The 18,633-nt window shown below is 44.5% G+C and overlaps 1 protein-coding gene across 5 annotated transcripts; it reads left to right on the top strand.

The window, feature by feature from the left end:
- The first annotated feature begins 533 nt into the window (after window positions 1-533).
- Window positions 534-17,991, top strand: LOC128087798 (glutathione S-transferase). Of its 5 annotated transcripts, XM_052697720.1 has the most exons (9): window positions 534-670; window positions 1,645-1,758; window positions 2,747-2,798; window positions 12,283-12,389; window positions 13,493-13,544; window positions 14,507-14,639; window positions 15,338-15,479; window positions 16,387-16,518; window positions 17,677-17,991. In XM_052697720.1, exons 2-9 carry the CDS (start codon window positions 1,672-1,674, stop codon window positions 17,794-17,796), a joined length of 825 nt encoding a protein of 274 aa, XP_052553680.1. In that variant the 5' UTR covers window positions 534-670; window positions 1,645-1,671; the 3' UTR covers window positions 17,797-17,991. The 5 variants fall into 5 exon arrangements, with proteins under 5 accessions (XP_052553680.1, XP_052553688.1, XP_052553691.1 ...); XM_052697728.1 differs by lacking the exons at window positions 12,283-12,389; window positions 13,493-13,544; window positions 14,507-14,639; ... (1 more) ...; window positions 16,387-16,518; window positions 17,677-17,991 and adding exons at window positions 3,928-4,060; window positions 4,639-4,780; window positions 5,679-5,810; window positions 6,523-6,860 and having other exon boundaries at window positions 535-670; XM_052697731.1 differs by lacking the exons at window positions 1,645-1,758; window positions 2,747-2,798 and having other exon boundaries at window positions 553-670.
- The last annotated feature ends 642 nt before the right edge of the window (window positions 17,992-18,633 follow it).

The raw sequence follows: 18,633 nt of genomic DNA, 5'->3' as shown, positions 1-18,633 counted from the left end.
TCCTCTGTATAATACCAGAAGAATATCCCAGCTCACATTTAGACCTGGAGTGATTATTCAGCAGATTTTCACAGAGTACACGGACCTTGCTTGCATGGGGCAAGGGTGTTCATGCAGTACTGTCTCTTAGGAATCAACACAATTATCTAAAGACAACCGTTCAGAGTTTGCCCTCCTGATGCCAACCACTCTCCTTTCACCACATCCTACTGTCATTAGAAGCAATCATTTCGCCGGGTCAAATCCTGGGTAATATCTCTGATAGAAAGTACAAACCACTTCTATGTCCAAGAATGAGATTCAGGAGAAGAAAATGTCCTGAAGGAATATCCCCTGCCTCTACAGGAAGGAAACAAAACTGATGAAGGATTCATGCTGAAAATAATTGATAAAATGTGCATGAAAAGGTACAAAACTAGGCACAGTTGTCCTAAATCATGATGACCTCTCACAAGTGTTATGTATGTGCACTGTCAGCGCTAGTCAGGAATTAATTTCCTGTAGTTAATAAGTGATTAAAACCAGATATTTTAATTGATTAAGAAATGGCGTTACCCAACAGCAGAGATGTGTCTGCAATTTGCTTTGTAGGAGGAGCTCCATAAAAAAAATCTCCATAACCTCAGGGCAAAGCTGCTGAGAGCTCTGCACAAAGCCCAGTCAGTGCAAGGTAAGCTTTTTGACTTCTGAGTATGCAAAGGGAATTAGTGTACTTGATGCTAAAATCTGTGGATGGATTTTGTGAATTTAATACCTTCAGGTGCATTCTTTGTTAACATGGTTTTGTGCATCAGATGATTAATTAATAATTAACTGCTTTGTATGCACTCAGTTTGAAGAGAGATCAGCTTAGATCTCAGAAGTGTGAAGTGGTTCCTGTTTTAGAGACAATGGCATGCTGTTTACAGGGGGGATATGTTTTGTTGTAGCCATTTGCTTTTTGCTGCAGTTCATACTTCAGCTTGTTTGTTGACTTGTTTTTCATAACTGTGACATGAATATGAAGTGGGTGCTGCCTACACTGTTACTGTTTGTTGTGCCCTGGTTCTGAATGGGGCAGGTGCCCACTGCCTGGAGACAATTATTTCTTTAAATCCCAGCATGAGCTGGAGTAGAACTGAGCAGGGATTTCACTTTGTCTCAGTCTGGTGACAGCAGCCGAATGATATCAGAGACAAATTCAATTGTGTATTTTAAAGAAAGGAGAAGGAATGGGGATTGTTGTGAACTAGATCGCGCATGTATAAGGAGGGAGGGAAAAATCTTTCCTGTCACTTTAAAGCGGAGCCTAATGGCTACCAAAGAAACTACAGCGATTTCTACATTTATACTGTGTGTGGAGCAATGTGTATTACACAACCAGCTTTTCTGGCAGAGCTGAGCACTTTGATCTAGAAATGGACTTTGTTTTGCACATTCTGATATGGGCCAAATTCTTCCAGTACACAGTTCTGCTTTACTAAACTGTGTGTTGAAAATTCATTACAAGCTTTCAGTCTAATCTCCTCTGATTTGATGAGAGTCCTGCATCATCAGTCATTGATTTAAAAGAAGACAACTTTGTGCAGAGCTTGAGAACCAGCTGGAGATTCAGGAACAGCATTCTGATCCTGCTTGATTTGTGATAGTTCTTCTTTATTATAGGCAGCAGGAAATCAGATACGTGGAAACATGTCTGGGAAGCCAGTTCTGCACTATGCTAACACACGAGGCCGAATGGAACCAATAAGGTGGCTGCTAGCGGCTGCTGGAGTTGAGGTTTGTCTACAGTTGTTCTACTAAAAGCATGTGACAAATACTCACAGTATTCCTTATAAAAAATGCACAGCCATTACAAAACAAAGGATCATCACTTCCTTACCCTTCGCAGGAGAAGCAACTTCCTTCTTCATTTCCAACATCATGTGACGAGCACAGTCTTAGCATTTTAAACATGTCTTCCTCGTGACTGCTGAAATAAATTATTTAAAACTTGGCTTATTGTCCTCTAATCAGAGGAATCAAGCACTTTACATTCTGAAAGTTCTAAGTTTATCCCTGAGCATACTGTATATTAAAAAACACTTTATTGTTTTAACTTTAATTATTTCTAGATAATAGAGCAGGGAATGTGCGTTTTAGGAGCCGAACTTTTTGTTTGCTGTTGTGATGGCAACACACCAAAAAGCAATAGTTTTCATCCCTCCTTTTGTCAGCTTGTGGAATAGGAGCTCTAACATGAATCCAACTTTCCAGCATGAGTATTCCTATTCTCCTCCCTGCAACATCTCCTGCCAGGGCTCAGATCACAAGCACAGAATCATACAATCATAGAATGGATTTGTTTGGAAGAAACCTTTAAGATTCCTCTGCTACAGGCACAGACACCTCCCTCTAGACCAGGCTGCTCAAAACCCCATCTAGCCCCAGGAAGGGGCATCCACAACCTCTCCGGGTGACCTGTTCCACTGTATCACCACCCTCACACTTTCTTCCTGATCTGTAGTATAGATCTTTTCCAGCATCATGCTTGCTATTTCTTCAGAAGAGAAACTTTTGTGCCTTCACTTCAGGTTTAGCCAAAATGTCATGGGCACAAAAATACAAATTTGCATGGGAGAGTGATGAGGAGACAACAGGGCAAAGGCAAACTAACTATTCAAAACCTTATTTGGCATTTCTGAAACAAAATTCCCTCTGCATTGCATTTTGGGCCCTTGTTGTCTCATGGCAAGTTAAAACGTATTTCCTTCTGTATTCCCTGCAGTTTGAAGAAAGATTTCTGGAAAAAAAGGAAGATCTCCAAAAGTTAAAGTCAGGTAAGTTTCCTTTAGTTTTTAATAATCAGATAACAATGACCTTTAGAATTGTGTGTTCTAGAACATGACAGGAATCTTATGTCTCTTGAAAAGAAAACCTAAACTGGCTGGTACAGATGGAATCACAGACAAGCACTGTAGTAAGCATCACCTCGGGGTCCATCTGGCACGACTCCTGCTCATATACCCAGAGTAGGTCCCCAGGACCACATCCAGGCAGCTTTTGAAGATCTCCAAGGAGGAGACTCCACAGACTGTGGGCAAACTCTGCCAGCACCCCATGACCCACACAGTAACTGTGTTTCCTGGTGTTTAGATGGGAACTCACTTTACTCATTGGCACTTGCCTTATGTCAATATATTATCTGCAGTCAGATCATCTTGAAGCACGAGCACAAACAAAAATATCTTTAATAGCAAAAAGTTTCTGTTTGTGTGCATGCCTGTCTTAGTGTGGCTACAAAGGTGGACGCAGCTGATGGGTTAGCTGTGTCAAGAAATGTGATTCCATGAAGCAAATACAGTTTCTTCCAACAGCTCCCAGCTTGCCTTCTTCCTTCCTAGTGTAAGACTTACACAGACAAGCTGAGATTTACACAGCTACGATCTCACACCAATTGGTATTTGGCTTATGCAGGAATCATGTGAATTGCCAACCATTATTCCCTGCTTCAAGCATGGTTTTGTAGAAAGTCAGTGTAGGAGTCATAAGGATAAAAACTAACATGTATATTAATGTAAAACACTGACAGAAGTCTGGGTTTCCAAAATCCTTACTAAGGTATAACAGAATTTGGTGCATGATAGGTCAAATCCTTTAGTGTTTAGAATCTGTACTAACCTCAACAAAAATCAACTGAATTAGGGCCACGCAGTTCTGGACTTGTGTTTTTCAGCATATGATTGCTGAAAGATCTGCATTTGGGCACTTCTTCGGATTTGAAGAAACTTCAAGAAACTGTTAATAAGTTATTAGTATATCACTAATGAATGGTCTTGTGGCAAACCATTCCACACCATATTATGAGAGTGAGGAATCAAAAATAAGAATGGTGGTTATTTTCCCATATCCCCACAGATGGTCTTCAGTCACAAACGCTCAGCATCTCCTTGTTGTCTTCTTCCCCAGATGGATCCCTGCTGTTCCAGCAAGTGCCCATGGTGGAGATCGATGGGATGAAGTTGGTGCAGACCAGAGCCATCCTCAACTACATAGCAGGGAAATACAATCTCTACGGGAAGGACCTGAAGGAGAGAGCCCTGTACTGTACCAGTACTACCTTTGTTTGTTAGCTCGTAGCTGGTACTGCCTTTCTGCAAACAAAATATGTCGTAACACAGAATATCTCAGCTCACATTCAGAATCATAGTGGTTCAGCAAGATTTTTTATAGCATGTGTTGACCATGACTGTGGGTGATGTTTACAGTAGTAATAAAAAGCTAGATAAGGCAGGCAGGATGGCGTAAGGGAATTTATAAAGATCAGAGTTCAACATGGTTATCAGAAAGGAAAAAACAAAAGCACTGGGGAACCATGGTTTAACCTGAAGTATGCTAAAATGCTTCAATTTAATAAGCATAATTCAAGATACCTGTTAGGAATTGTACAGCCCCACTGTTTGATTAAACATAGCTAGTGAGAGCTTTGGCATCGGTTTGGATACACCCATGTCAATATGCAATTCTGTATTCATATTTGAAAAAACTTAATACAGAGAAGTATCGGCCCTGGTGAAAAATGAAGGAGTACAGCCTTTTACTGATGGGTTTAAGTTTGTACCTGTTCCAATATTCTGACCTTCACTATTTGACTTGACCAACTAGATCTGTTCCTTTCAGAATTGACATGTATGCGGAAGGATTGGCAGATCTGTATGAGTTAATCATGATGAACGTTGTCCAACCAGCAGATAAAAAGGGGGAACATCTTGCTAATGCTTTGGACAAGGCTGCAACAAGATATTTACCAGTCTTTGAGAAGGTACGTGGCAATGATTTAGTAGCTTAATTAATATTGTTTTCCTGAAACTTCATTCCTGGTCTACACAATCTTTTTATTCAGACTAAAGGAAAGGAAAAATTCCATGTAAATGCTTTGGCTGTGGTGGGAGTGAGATAAGGCTGGAGACAGAACAACTCAGAGGAGACAGAAGACACTGCAGATCTAGGAGACATGCAGAGCTGTAACAAGCCAGGACACACTGAGTTCCACAGATGTCCATGTTTCAGTCTGCATTTGTTTCAGAAAAAAGCCACAGTAGCACTGGGTTCTACCTGAAGCCTCCTCCTGAAGTACAGGACCCTCTGACCAAACGTGCATTAGAAGCATTGCAGCACACATACAGAAGAAGGATTGCAGGTCCTTTTGTAATTGAAAAAGGAAAAAAAGGGAGATGGGTGAGCTGGAAGCAGGATGTCAAGAAACTGAGGCACGGGCTACATGCAGAGAGCCCCAGTGCAATATTCCCCCAACTGAAGCAGAAACAGGTGAGAAATAAGGGAGCTACCCATCACTTGAAAGAGACCAAGATCTCCTACAATGGCCTGGGCTGAATTCGTGTCTCTTGCAAATGTTGTACAGTGCTGGTTGTGTTCCATGATGTGTAGACCAACACTGAGTGAGGAAGTGCTCAATTACAGGGGCTACAGAACGGAAGGCAAGAGGGCTAGTCCTCAGCTGCCAGGAAAAAGAGAAGAAAAGCTGTAGAAGGGAAAGGACCGATGTAGAATGGCTGTGATGACAGAGTGGTGATCTGCTTGCAGTACAGATGTTCTCATTACTTCTTCTTGCTTCAGGGACAATTCCATGAGAGAAAGACTTGAAGTAACATTAAGTGGCATGCCTACATATCACACCTGCTTCTGTTCCATGTTTTTAGGTTTTGAAAGACCATGGGCATGACTTTCTTGTTGGCAACAAGTTGAGCAAAGCAGATGTGAGTTTACTGGAAACCATTTTAGTGGTGGAAGAGTGCAAGCCTGATGCACTTGCAAAATTTCCTCTCTTGCAGGTAATTGCGTAGACAGTTTTAAAGGAAATAACCAAAACAGAGCCACTGATTTAAATTGGTTGAGAAAATGGTGGGAGGTTAAGAAAAAACGAAAAGTCAAATACCCTAAGTGGTACTGGCCAGCCTGAAATACTGATAGTTATGGTGGTCTTCTGTCACCTCAGCCACCAGGGTATTGAAATGTATGGTAGGCTGAAGCATAGATTCTTAAGATACCATAATATCTCAAGTTGAAAGGGACCTTTAGATCATGGATTCCAGCTCCTGGCTCCACAGAGGACCACCCAAAATTGAAACTCTGTCTGAGAGCATTGTCATTGAACTCTGGCCTTTCGGGGCGGTGCCCAACGCCCTGGGCAGCCTGTTCCATGTCCATTCTGACCCTTCACCTTCTTGGTAGCCCTCCTTTGGACACTCCCCCGTAGTTTATCATCCTTGTAATATTGTGGCACCCAAACGTGCATGCACTGCTGGAGGTGAGGCCACACAGTACCCTCTGGGGAGTCAAGTGCTCCTCTTAGGATCATCTGCAAACCTCCTTTGAATGCATTTGAGTCGTACATCCAGATCATTATAAGCACACTACAGGACTGGACTTAGAATGGTGCTACTGGGGACCTGCCACCAGGCTTATGTAAAAAACCTAAGAAACCTCTGTTCTGATAGCTGCCGTTGTTCTTAAGCACAGTGCTGTTTCCCTTTTGTTTTGTAGAGTTTTAAAGCAAGAATAAGCAACATCCCCAACATCAAAAAATTCCTGCAGCCTGGCAGCCAGAGGAAACCACCTCTACAGGAAAAAGATTTACCAAAGCTGATGGCAATTTTCCAGTGAACATCAACCTAAACCCACCGAAACTCCTTTTTTTTTTGCCTTTGTGTTTGCTGACAAGCAAAGTGAAATTAATGAAATTAGTGAGAAGATTTGTGATGTCTCTTTCTTTTGCCTACAGCAAATACTTCCAAAGCAAATCACTCAATTAGGAAGTACACTGGATGAAATTGTCTTAAATACTTAAGTTTTCCTCAAATAAAGTCCCACTACTGACGTTACAGTGCGTGCTCAGTGACATCTTGCTGCTCCTCACACATCGGAGGGTTTCCCCGTTCTCTCTTACAGGCGTTCCCCAGAGTTAACTGGGCGAGCTGGCCTCACGAGGGGCAAAAACCCGAAACTCAGCAGTGCGTTTACAAGGCACAGCGCGCACTGACGGCACCGCCGCGCAGGGAGGCGCCAAGTCGGAGCGCCGCCAGCCAGCAGCGGCCAGCCCCCAAACCGCCTCGCCCGGGACCGCCCACAGCCAGCACAGCGCGCCGGGGAGGGCCGGGGGGTGGAGCTGGAGTGGTGTGCTGTGCGTGGCGGCGGAGGTACAGGAGGCGGGGGGACGGCCGGATTGGCGTCGAGACCCAGTTTGCGGTTCTGCTGTGCAGTCTCGGGCGGTGATTTGCTTTTATAGCCTTTCGGGAGCCTTTTCCAGCTCGAGTGGTTGAAGAACAGAACTTTTAGCTCGAATTGCAGTGGAAACAGCCCTCTGGTAAGCAGTCGCAGTCACAAGGCCGTGCTGGCTGCGGCAGGGTCTGTGTTCTGAGGTCCTTCTGCCTGAGCAGCCCGTAGGAATGTGTGCGGGAGCAGAGCATCGCCCCGGGCTGCGTGCGGCGAGGGCAGCGTTTAAGTACGGGCTCGGAAGTTTGCTTCTGTGCTTCTTCCAGGAAGGCCGCTAACAGGATTGTTTTGAACAAAACACACACACAGAGAAAGAACCGAGAAGACAGTGCTCACAGCTGTAGCAGTCGCTGTGGTGTGGCTTGGGCCACTCGGAGGCCCATGGCAGCAGATGTGGGTGGTTTGTGACTCTCTTTGGGCCCAGCAGTGCTGCTCAGGAAAGGTGCACGTTTGCTACGCAGATGTGAGTGGATGCCTTCCAAGGAGGTGTGTTGCAGAGCGGTAACAGAATCCCTTCAGCACGGTGCCAGCACAGTAGGTGTTGAGCCCAAAGCCCAGAGCTGGTCCGTCAGCCGTGCCATTGCTGGAAGATCTCTGCTCTTCCTCTCGTGGCCCAGAGCTTCAGGCCTTGGCCGGTGTGTGAGGGAGCTGTGATGGACAAGTGCAGCCTGGTACAGGGGTTCTTTTGCTGACGCTGGCGAGCGTGGCTTTGGCTGGGTTGCTTTTTACCAGCTGTCCCTGTGCTTTGGGGAAGGTCAGGGAAGTTTTCTCTTTCTGCTTCGCTAGCCTGCCCTTGTAGTGCATTTCCCAGCCTGTAGGCACATGTTGGAGGTTGGAGTGCTCGTCCAGTGCTGATCCATGGTGTGAGGGCCCTGAGTGCAGCTCTGTCCTCAGGAGACCATCACCTATTTCTGGAGCACCATGGAATGAAGTAATTCTGAAAGAAATGCTGTTTGGGAGCACTACTTTTATTGGAGTAGTGCCAGTCATCCCCTTAGAGGAAAGAGAAATAGAGCATAGATCGTGGTCTTCTGTGTGTGCATGCAGTGTAGCCGTAACTTGGCACTTTCCTAAATACCTTATGGCTGTTGAGGTATTCGTTAGGCATCAAGCAGCTCTGGTCCGATTTGTCAACACTTTATCAAGTCCTTGTTATCAAGCACCTATTTATGTGAAAGGAGAGCTTTGCTGAAGGAGACTGAAATGTCTGGGAATCCCCAGGGCAAGATGTTAGCTGAGCAGAGGTTTGGAGCCCCTGTTGCTTGGGCAGAGTGCTGCAAAGCTTGGGCTCTTCCTCATAGAGCATGTTGAACATAGCACCCAACATAATGAGCTTCCGAGGACTTGGGTGTTTGTGTACTCAAAGTCAGACCGTTTATTGCCAAGAAGACACAAACTGTAACTGCAAGCTAAGCAGCAGAGAGAAAGGGAGCAAGCTAGAGAGAAGAAAATCTGAAAGCAGGCAATGTGCTGCTGAGGAGAGAGTGGTGATGTGAATGTGCAGAGAGAGCTTTAAAGGCAACAGTGAGCAGGTAACTCCCTGGAGCTATGTTACTGATAACTGCAGGGCTATGTTGTGTAAACTTATCCTTGAGTGTAAAAGATTGCTTGGTTAATACCTACCCAGCCGGATTATGAGGGTGGAAGTCATGAGAAATGTGTTGTGGGATTGAATGTGTGAGTTGGGTTTTAGGTGTGGTGAACACATGGAGTGACAGTTCAGAAAATCCAAGAAGTACCCAGTTGGTTTGAATGATACAGAACACCAGATGTGTGCTTTGTGTCTGCAACAAGGCAGGGCCGGGCATAGCCCTGCAGGTCTCCTTGGTCACAGCTGAAGCTCCCTTCCCTACGTTTCCTCCTCCTCCTTTGAATACAGTAACACAGTGCAGTTTGTGCATGCACCAGTTTCCCTTACATTTTAAAGACTGGCTTGGATTTTTGAGCATAGCTCCAGCCCAAGCCAAAGGAATTCTGACACATTTTATGGGAGAGGAAAATTGACAAGGTTTGATGATGCAAAACATTCTTTGCTTGCTCAGGAGATCAGTATTGTATGTGAGAAACCAATTATTACATAGATCTGTGTTATTATTTTAAAGGAAGACCCCAGATGAGAACGGGCTGGTGGCCAGCAGCAGCACCAGTGCTGAATATTCTCTCTGTTAAGTTATTAAGGTATATATTAGAGATTTCCCCTAGCTTTCCCACCTGATTTTCCACCTGATTGTTCATCTGAAGAGAGAACTTAAAAATCAGATGCCTTCACACATGACAGATTTTGTCTTTTTTGAGTGCATTCAGCTGGCATCGGTTTGGGTATTTAACGTGGTTGAAGTGTTTGATGAAGGTTTCCTCCTACCCATATTTAGGTCTACTGAAAGGAGAGCAGCAGGAAATCTGTGCTGTCCATCACCATCTGTGAGGAGCACAAGAAGGAGCAAGCCCTGTCCTGCAACAGCTCAATTCTTTAACTACAGCTCATTCTCCCTCTCTGTAATAGCAGAATAATGTCCTGGCCCACATTCAAGCCTGGGGTGATTCAGCACTTTTTCACAGAGCACACTGACCTTGGGTGCATGTGTTGCAAAGAGATTAAACAGGAAATTAAACAGGAGGTTGGTTGGGGGCAAAGGAGATTATAAGATACTAAACTCTTTGGTATTTACAGCAGCTCTGATTACTATTAAGTAGCAAATTGCAATATAGTAAAAATGGGAAGTATAAGATTTGTTTCTGTCACACTTGTCCAACACGATGGTGACCTCTCACAAGTGTTACAAATGTGCACTGTTGGCATTACTTTATTGACTATTGTAGGTAATAAGTGATTAAAAGTAAATGTCTTAATGGCTTAAGTTATGGTGTTTCCCAACAGCAGAGAAATATCTGCAATTTGCTTTGTAGGAGAGGTTAAAAGCTCCATAACCTCAGGGCAAAGCTGCTGAGAGATCTTCACGAAGCCCAGTCAGTGCAAGGTAAGCTTTTTGGCTTTTGGACTTGCCTAGGGAATTGGTGTACTTGATGCTAAAGTCAGTGGATGGATTTTATGGATTGAATACCTTCAGGTGCGTTCTTTGCTAACATGGCATACAGAATGAAGAGAGATCAGCTTAGATCTCAGAAGTGTGAAGTGGTTCCTGTTTTAGAGACAATGGCATGCTGTTTACAGGGGGGATATGTTTTGTTGTAGCCATTTGCTTTTTGCTGCAGTTCATACTTCAGCTTGTTTTTTGACTTTTTTTCATAACTGCGACATGAATATAAAGTGGGTGCTGCCTACACTGTTACTGTTTGTTGTGCCCTGGTTCTGAATGGGGCAGGTGCCCACTGCCTGGAGACAATTATTTCTTTAAATCCCAGCATGAGCTGGAGTAGAACTGAGCAGGGATTTCTCTGTAGCTCTGCCTGTGCTGAAGGACAGCAAGATGTTAGCCAAAACAAAATTGGGCACTGGCCTAAAGAAAGTAGAGGAACAGAGACTTATTAGTTTGAGCGCAGTGCTGGGAACGATAAGGTAAAGTCTTTGTCCTTTCCCCCAGTCCTTATCCATAAGGAACTGAGGAGCAGAGAGGTCCAGGAAGGCTGGACATTGCTCAAAAATGAAATCCTAAAGTCACAGGAACAAAGTGTCCCCCTATGCCATAAGATGAGCTGGTGGGGAAGAAGGCCAGCCTATCTTATCAGGGAACTTTTGCTGAGACTCCAGGAAAAAAAGACAGTTCTCTACCTTGTAAAGGAGGAATCTCCATCCTTTACTGGATGTGACAGGCAACGTTACCAATGAAGGTGAGAAAAAGTCTGAGGATCTTAATGCCTTCTTTATTTCTGTCTTCAATAGTCAGACCAGTTATGGGCAGAGTACTGAGTCCTGTGAGCTGGAAGACCGAGATGGGGAGCAGCATAAAGCCCCAGAATTCAGGAGGAAGTGGTTAGCAACCTGCAGGTCCCCTGTACTGTTTCAAGTCCATGGAGCCAGAAGGTAGCCACCTGAGGGTACAGAGGAAGTTAGTGGAACAGCTTGTCAAGCTGCTTTTGATTGCTTCTCAGCTGTTCTGGACAACCAGGGATGTTCCAGAAGCCTGGAGGCTTCTGGGTGATGCTTAGGATCTACTAGAAGGTTTGGAAAGATGATCCAGCAAACTGTAGTTCCATCTGCCTGACCTCTGTATCAGGGAAGGTCACAGAGCAGCTTAAGTTCTATCACATGGCTTGTTCTGGACAAGGAGGGATTCAGGCATAAACTGCAAGGGTTCATGTAAGCAACATCCTGCTTGACCAACCTGCTCTCTTTCTATGACCAAGTGACATGCCAAGAGGATGAGGGAAAGTCTGTGAATATGGTCTACCTGGACTTTAGTGAAGGCTTTGACAGTCTCTCAGTGGTGAAGCTGACAATCCATTGCTTGGACAGACATACACTGTGCTGGTTAAAGAAGAGGCTGGGTGTCCAGACCCAGAGAGTGCTGCTGAATGGAGAAAATGCAGTGTTCAGATTTGGGTCCCTCCCGTCCCTGGAGCACATTCAGATAATTCCAGTGAAACTGTGGAGGGTGTGGAGCACAAGTGTTATGAGGAGCAGCAGAGGGAACTGGGGTTGTGTGGTCTGGAGCAGAGGAGGCTCAGGGGAGACCTTATTGCCTTGAACAGCAAAGGAGGTTGTTGCGTGGTGGGGGTTGGCCTCTTCTCCACGGTAATAATTGACAGGGCAAGGTGCTGGCCTCAAGTTGCACCAGAGGAGTCTCAGGTTAGGAAAGCAGGTTCAGATATTAGGAAAACAATTTATTCTCAGCCATAACAGTGAGGTATTAGAACAGGCTGCCCAGGGAAGAGGTGCACTCACAGTCCCTGCAGGTGTTCAAGAAGAGCACAGATGTAGCACTGAGGGACGTGGTTAGAGGGTGTATAGGGACTGCTGAGTCACTGGTTTAAAAGAAGACAACTTTGAGCGGTGCTTGAGAACCAATTGGAGATTGATGAACAGATTCTGATCCTGCTTGATTTGTGATAGTCCTTTGTTTTATCTATCAGGAAATCAGATACATCGAGACATGTCTGGGAAGCCAGTTCTGCACTATGTCAGTGTACGAGGCCGAATGGAACCAGTGAAGTGGCTGCTAGCAGCTGCTGGAGTTGAGGTTTGTATATGGTTGTTATACTAAGAACACGTGACAAACACAAACACTTGTTTATAGTATTCTTTATTAATAATGGGACATACCTGCAGTTTCAGATTCTCCCTTTAATACATTACAACCAGAACCAAGCCTGTGATGCCACAGTGCCTGTTTCTCTTCCAAGCACTGTGTGTCAGTCCCACTGTTAGCATTATACATCCATGTCCCTGGAGAGAAGTGAAAGCAATGAGTTAAAACCACAGCACAGCAGAACTTGTCTCCTCTGATCTGAGGAGATGAGTCCTTCAATTTCTGATGGCCTCTAGTTTGTTCTCAGTGTCCAAATTTATATTATTATATTAGTGCTGGTATCAGTGTAGGAGGACTGCTCTGAAAGTAATGCCCCTTTTTTTATTATGTTTGCCCATGATGTCAGAGGTGGATTTTGTTGTTGTGGCAGTGGAGGTTGAATGTTCCTGGCAATATTTCATTCCATGTTATTGCTGGGAGAAAGGTGGCAGACTGCCCCTCTGCTGCCACCATGGCATCTGCCGTGAATGTGTGTATAAAGGAAAGGTGTGGAATTGAATTCCACCATGCAGAAAAAATGGTGCCCATTGGCACTGACCAGTGCTTTCTGAATAGTTATGGAGGCTAAATAGTGGATGTGAGCACAGCAATGGGCTTCAGCAGTTTTCAACAGTGATGTGGAAGACTAGCCATATTTCAGATGGTCGTGCATGTTTTTAATAACAAGGCATGCAGGCTCTTGTTCATCACTGAGGAAAACTCACAGCTAATGATGGTGACTGTTTTGAAGTACAGTATTATCTTGGTGATATTTTATTCTATTAAACAGTGTTCTTCTGCTCTCCATATGAATTGTAGTTTCCATGGGGGGGGGAGGAGGGAATGGAGGCAGTACTTTCGGAGCAACCTTAGCATGCCCAGAAGATCTATGAATTGAATGGCAGAGGTATTAGGAGACAATATGGCAAAGGCTAGCTAATTCCTTAAAACCTGATTTGGCATTTCTACTGTGTTGTCTTTGGGCCCTTATGTCATGACAAGCAGAAGTTAAAACATGAAATCAGAATACAATTTTTCTTCTGTATTCCCTGCAGTTTGAAGAAAGATTTGTGGAAACAAAGGAAGATCTCCAAAAGTTAAGGACAGGTAAGTTTCCTTTAGTTTTTTAATAATTCCATAATAATGATGATTAGAATTTGTTTGTCCTAGATCACGAGAGTTAACTTTTGTTTCTTGGAAAACCTAGACTGGCTGGTACAGACAGACAGACACGTGCTATAGCAAGCATCACCTCGGGGTCCATCTGGCACAACTCCTGCTCAAGCAGGGATACCCAGAGTAGGTCCCCAGGACCACATCCAGGCAGCTTTTGAAGATCTCCAAGGAAGAGACTCCACAGACTCTGGGCAAACTCTGCCAGCACCCCATGACCCACACAGTAACTGTGGTTCCTGGTGGCACCTTTACGTGGCACCTTCTCTGTATCAGTATGAACCCATTGCCAGTTACCCCATGTCTGTACATTTTCTCCAGTCACATCATCATGAAATTCATTGATATTTTAGGCTGCCCACAAAGCTGTTGTTTGGTAATCTGTATGGAGCCAGAGTTCTAGATTTCTGAGTTTAACCTGCACAGGTGTGGTCCTGTTTTCCTTGCAGTGACTCACATTGCCCTTTATAGATTCCATTGCTGTGAGCATGGTTTCTCCAAACCAAATTACACATCTGTGGTCATTGCTTGTCTTTTCAGAGATATCTAACTCAGAGTGGCATTTGCCATCCTGATCTTCCTCAGGAAGGGATTTACCCAACTACAGTCTCATATCAAGTTGTATTTAGCTCTTGCACTAATCATGGGGAACACCAACCATTATTCAGCCAATGTAAAGTCAGTGTAGGAGTCACAAAGACATATGAATGTGTATATTAACTCTAAACATGAACATAAATATTAACAGTAGTCTAGGTTTCCAAACTATTTTCCCATTCTGCATAAGGAGATTGAGGAAAGCATGCCACAAATGAAAAACAACATTGGTTATTTCCCCGTGTCCCCATAGATGGTGTTCAGTCACAGACTGAGCTTCTTGTTGTCTTCTTCCCCAGATGGATACCTGCTGTTCCAGCAAGTGCCCATGGTGGAGATCGATGGGATGAAGTTGGTGCAGACCAGAGCCATCCTCAACTACATAGCAGGGAAATACAATCTCTACGGGAAAGACCTGAAGGAGAGAGCCCTGTACTGTACCAGTACTACCTTTGTTAGCTCGTAGCTGGTGCTGCTTTTCTGTGTGACACAGGAATATCTCTGCGTACATGTAACTCACAGGGAGTTTAGATTCAGGGAGTTTTCTTAGAGCGTGTGTTGACCGTGAGCGCAGGTGATGTGTACAATAGCAATAAATAGGTAGATAGGATAAGAAGAAAGGCAGCAGGGAGTTTCTGAAGATCAGAGATCAGTGCTTTATCAGGGGAGAAAAAAAAGCACTGGCATTCCATGGTTTAACCTGAAGATTGTTAATAGGCTATTCTGTACATTATTCAATAGAGGTCAGACATTCACTCAGGGAGGTGGTGGAGTCACTGTCCCTGGCAGTGTTCAAAAGGTGCATGGATGAGGAGCTTCGAGATATGGTTTAGTAGCTTGTGGTAGCATTGGGAATGGGAGGATGGTTGGACTAGATAATCTTGTAGGTCCTTTCCAGCCTTGTGATTCTATGATTTCAGGATATTTATTAGAAATTGTATAAACACATATGCTAATTCTTTAATTGGGTTTAAAAAGAATTACATGCTGAGAAGTATTATATATGAGAAGTATTACTCCTGTTGAAAAAAGAAGGAGCACAGCCTTTTACTGTTGGGTTCAAGCTAGTTTCTTTTGTGCTATTCAGATCTCCTATATTTGATTTGATCAACTGGATCTGTTCCTTTCAGAATTGACATGTATGTGGAAGCAATGGCAGATCTGTATGATACAATCATGAACCATGACTTCAAACCAGCTAATGAAAAGGAGAAAGATCTTGCAAATATTATGGACAAGGCCACAAACAGATACTTACCAGTCTTTGAGAAGGTACGTGGCAATGATTTAGTAGCTTAATTAATATTGTTTTCCTGAAACTTCATTCCTGGTCTACACAATCTTTTTATTCAGACTAAAGGAAAGGAAAAATTCCATGTAAATGCTTTGGCTGTGGTGGGAGTGAGATAAGGCTGGAGACAGAACAATTCAGAGGAGACAGAAGACACTGCAGATCTAGGAGACATGCAGAGCTGTAACAAGCCAGGACACACTGAGTTCCACAGATGTTCATGTTTCAGTCTGCATTTGTTTCAGAAAAAAGCCACAGTAGCACTGGGTTCTACCTGAAGCCTCCTCCTGAAGTACAGGACCCTCTGACCAAACATGCATTAGAAGCATTGCAGCACACATACAGAAGAAGGACTGCAGGTCCTTTTGCAATTGAAAAAGGAAAAAAAGGGAGATGGGTGAGCTGGAAGCAGGGTGTCAAGAAACTGAGGCACGGGCTACATGCAGAGAGCCCCAGTGCAATATTCCCCCAACTGAAGCAGAAACAGGTGAGAAATAAGGGAGCTACCCATCATTTGAAAGAGACCAAGATCTCCTACAATGGCCTGGGCTGAATTCGTGTCTCTTGCAAATGTTGTACAGTGCTGGTTGTGTTCCGTGATGTGTAGACCAACACAGAGTGAGGAAGTGCTCAATTACAGGGGCTACAGAATGGAAGGCATGAGGGCTAGTCCTCAGCTGCCAGGAAAAAGAGAAGAAAAGCTGTAGAAGGGAAAGGACCGATGTAGAATGGCTGTGATGACAGAGCAGTGATCTGCTTGCAGTACAGATGTTCTCATTACTTCTTGCTTCAGAGACAATTCCATGAAAAAATGACCTTGCTTTGAGTAACATTAAGTGGCATGCCTACATATCACACCTGCTTCTGTTCCCTGTTTCGTGTTTTTAGGTTTTGAAAGACCATGGGCATGACTTTCTTGTTGGCAACAAGATGAGCAGAGCGGATGTGAATTTACTAGAAACCATTTTAATGTTGGAAGAGTTCAAGGCTGATGCACTTGCAAAATTTCCTCTCTTGCAGGTAATTGCATAGACAGTTTTAAAGGAAATAAACCAAAGCAGAACACTGATTTAAACTGGTTGAGAAAATATGGGTTTGGGTGGCTAAGAAAAGTCAAATACCCTAAGTGGTACTGGCCAGCCTGAAATACTGATAGGTATGGTGTCACTTCAGCCACCAGGGTATTGAAATGTATAGTAGGTTGAAGTATAGATTCCTAAAATCCCATAATACCTTGAGTTTGAATAGAGTTACAAGAGCTCCTGATTCCAGCTCCTGGCTCCACAGAGGATCACCTGAAATTCAACCCATTGTCTGAAATCAAACACTCCTTGAATTCAGGCCCACTGCCCTGGGCTGCCTGTTCCATGCCCACTGCCCTCTGGTGAAGAAACATTTTTAATTCCCAGCCTGACCCTGGCTGGAGAGATTCCCCATGCCAATCCCTCAGGCCCTGCTGCTGTCACAGAGCAGAGCTCAGCACTGCAACTGCTACTTGTAGGGAGCTGCAGGGCCATGAAGTCCTCCTATCTCTTGCTCTCCAGATACTCTGCCATTTGTGTAGCCCCATGTGGACGCTGTAAGAGGTTTATGTCCTTCTTACATTGTGGCAGCCAAACCTGCACGCAGTGCTGGAGGTGAGGCCGCACAGAGCAGAGCAGGGCAACCCCTCCCCTCTACCAGAGGCAGTGCTGGGCCTGAGGCACTGCAGGGTGTGTTGGCCCTTTGGGCTGCAAGGCACACTGCTGGCTTTGTCCAACATGTCATCAACTTCATCATCAGCTGGAATTACAAATCCCTTTTCTTTGGGCTGCTCTACAGCCTCTCTACTCCCACTCTACATACCAATAATCCGATGTTGCCACATCTCAGGTGCAAAATCCAGCATTCATTCACTCATGTTAATCTCTGTAGTGGGTTACTACCAGCCTTCCAGTTTTTTGGGAGCTCTCTCTGCAAGGTCTCCCCATCTCTTGGAGTGTCAAGTGCTCCTTTAAATTCGGATCGTCCATAAACCTACTTAGGATGCGTCTGAGTTCTGCATTTGCATCATTTATAAACACTCTAAAGAGAAATGGCCCCAAAATGCAGCCACCAGGCTCATGTAACCCAATGTACTGTTACTCTGAGAGTTGCCACTGGTCTTAAGCGTAGTGCTGTTTTCTTTTTGTTTTGTAGAGTTTTAAAGCAAGAATGAGCAATATCCCCAGCATCAAGAAATTCCTGCAGCCTGGCAGCCCAAGGAAACCACCTCTACAGGAAAAAGACATACCAAACCTGCTAGCAATTTTCATTTGAGCAGCAGCCTAAGCACAGTGCAACTCCATTCCATTGTCTGTGGCATTCCTGAGAAGCAAAGTGAAATTAATGAAATTAGTTTCACAAGTTTTGTATGCATGTTGGCAGATGAAATGTTAACTCAGTTGTCTCAAATTTAACAAATTGCTTTAAATGCTTAAAGTTTTCCAGAAATAAAGTTGACATTTAAATGTTCGTTCAGTGACTCCTTGCTGCTACTGACTCATCCGAGGGCTCTCCTGTTCTCTCTTACTGGTGATTCCTAGCATTGCTGGAATACGTAGGAGCGTAGCCTGAACAGTGGACAACGTGCCTGTCCTGGAAAGAGCTTGGCAGAACCTGCAGGTTCTGGCCTAAGGGAGATGAACTGTTTGAATTCAGCTTTCCTCTGAACTGAGCTGTTCCTCGGCTTGGTGTACGTTGGGATCGTGGTTCTGCTGCACTTCTGTTTTGTCAGTAGCATTTCAGCCTCTTGTAGGGCCGCTTCTCCAATACCTCCTTTAGCAAACTCAGCTGTGGCTGCCGTGAGCACTGGATTGAAAGAGGAATGCTTGAGGCCAGCTGTAGAGTTGAGAAGCTGTTATGGCTGAGGAAGGAGGTGTCTGCCTGGCCTCAGGCAGTAGCAGGGCCCTGACACAGGTAGCTTTGCCTTGACTGCTGCCAGCTGATACTGAACTCAGTTTTGAGCTGTGTGTGACAGTCCCTGAAATCCAGCTGTACTGAGAGGCCAGCAAGGAAGCGGAGTACGTAACTCCGTGCTCAGCTCGTCACCCACGTGTGTAAACGCGGCAGCAGAAACCAGAAAGATGTGGATGTTGTAGCGCTGCCAGCGTGAAG

This window comes from Tympanuchus pallidicinctus, unplaced genomic scaffold (genome assembly GCF_026119805.1).
Source record: "Tympanuchus pallidicinctus isolate F22 unplaced genomic scaffold, pur_lepc_1.0 scaffold1, whole genome shotgun sequence".
Lineage (NCBI taxonomy): Eukaryota > Metazoa > Chordata > Aves > Galliformes > Phasianidae > Tympanuchus > Tympanuchus pallidicinctus.
This window is presented reverse-complemented; position numbering and strand designations above follow the sequence as displayed.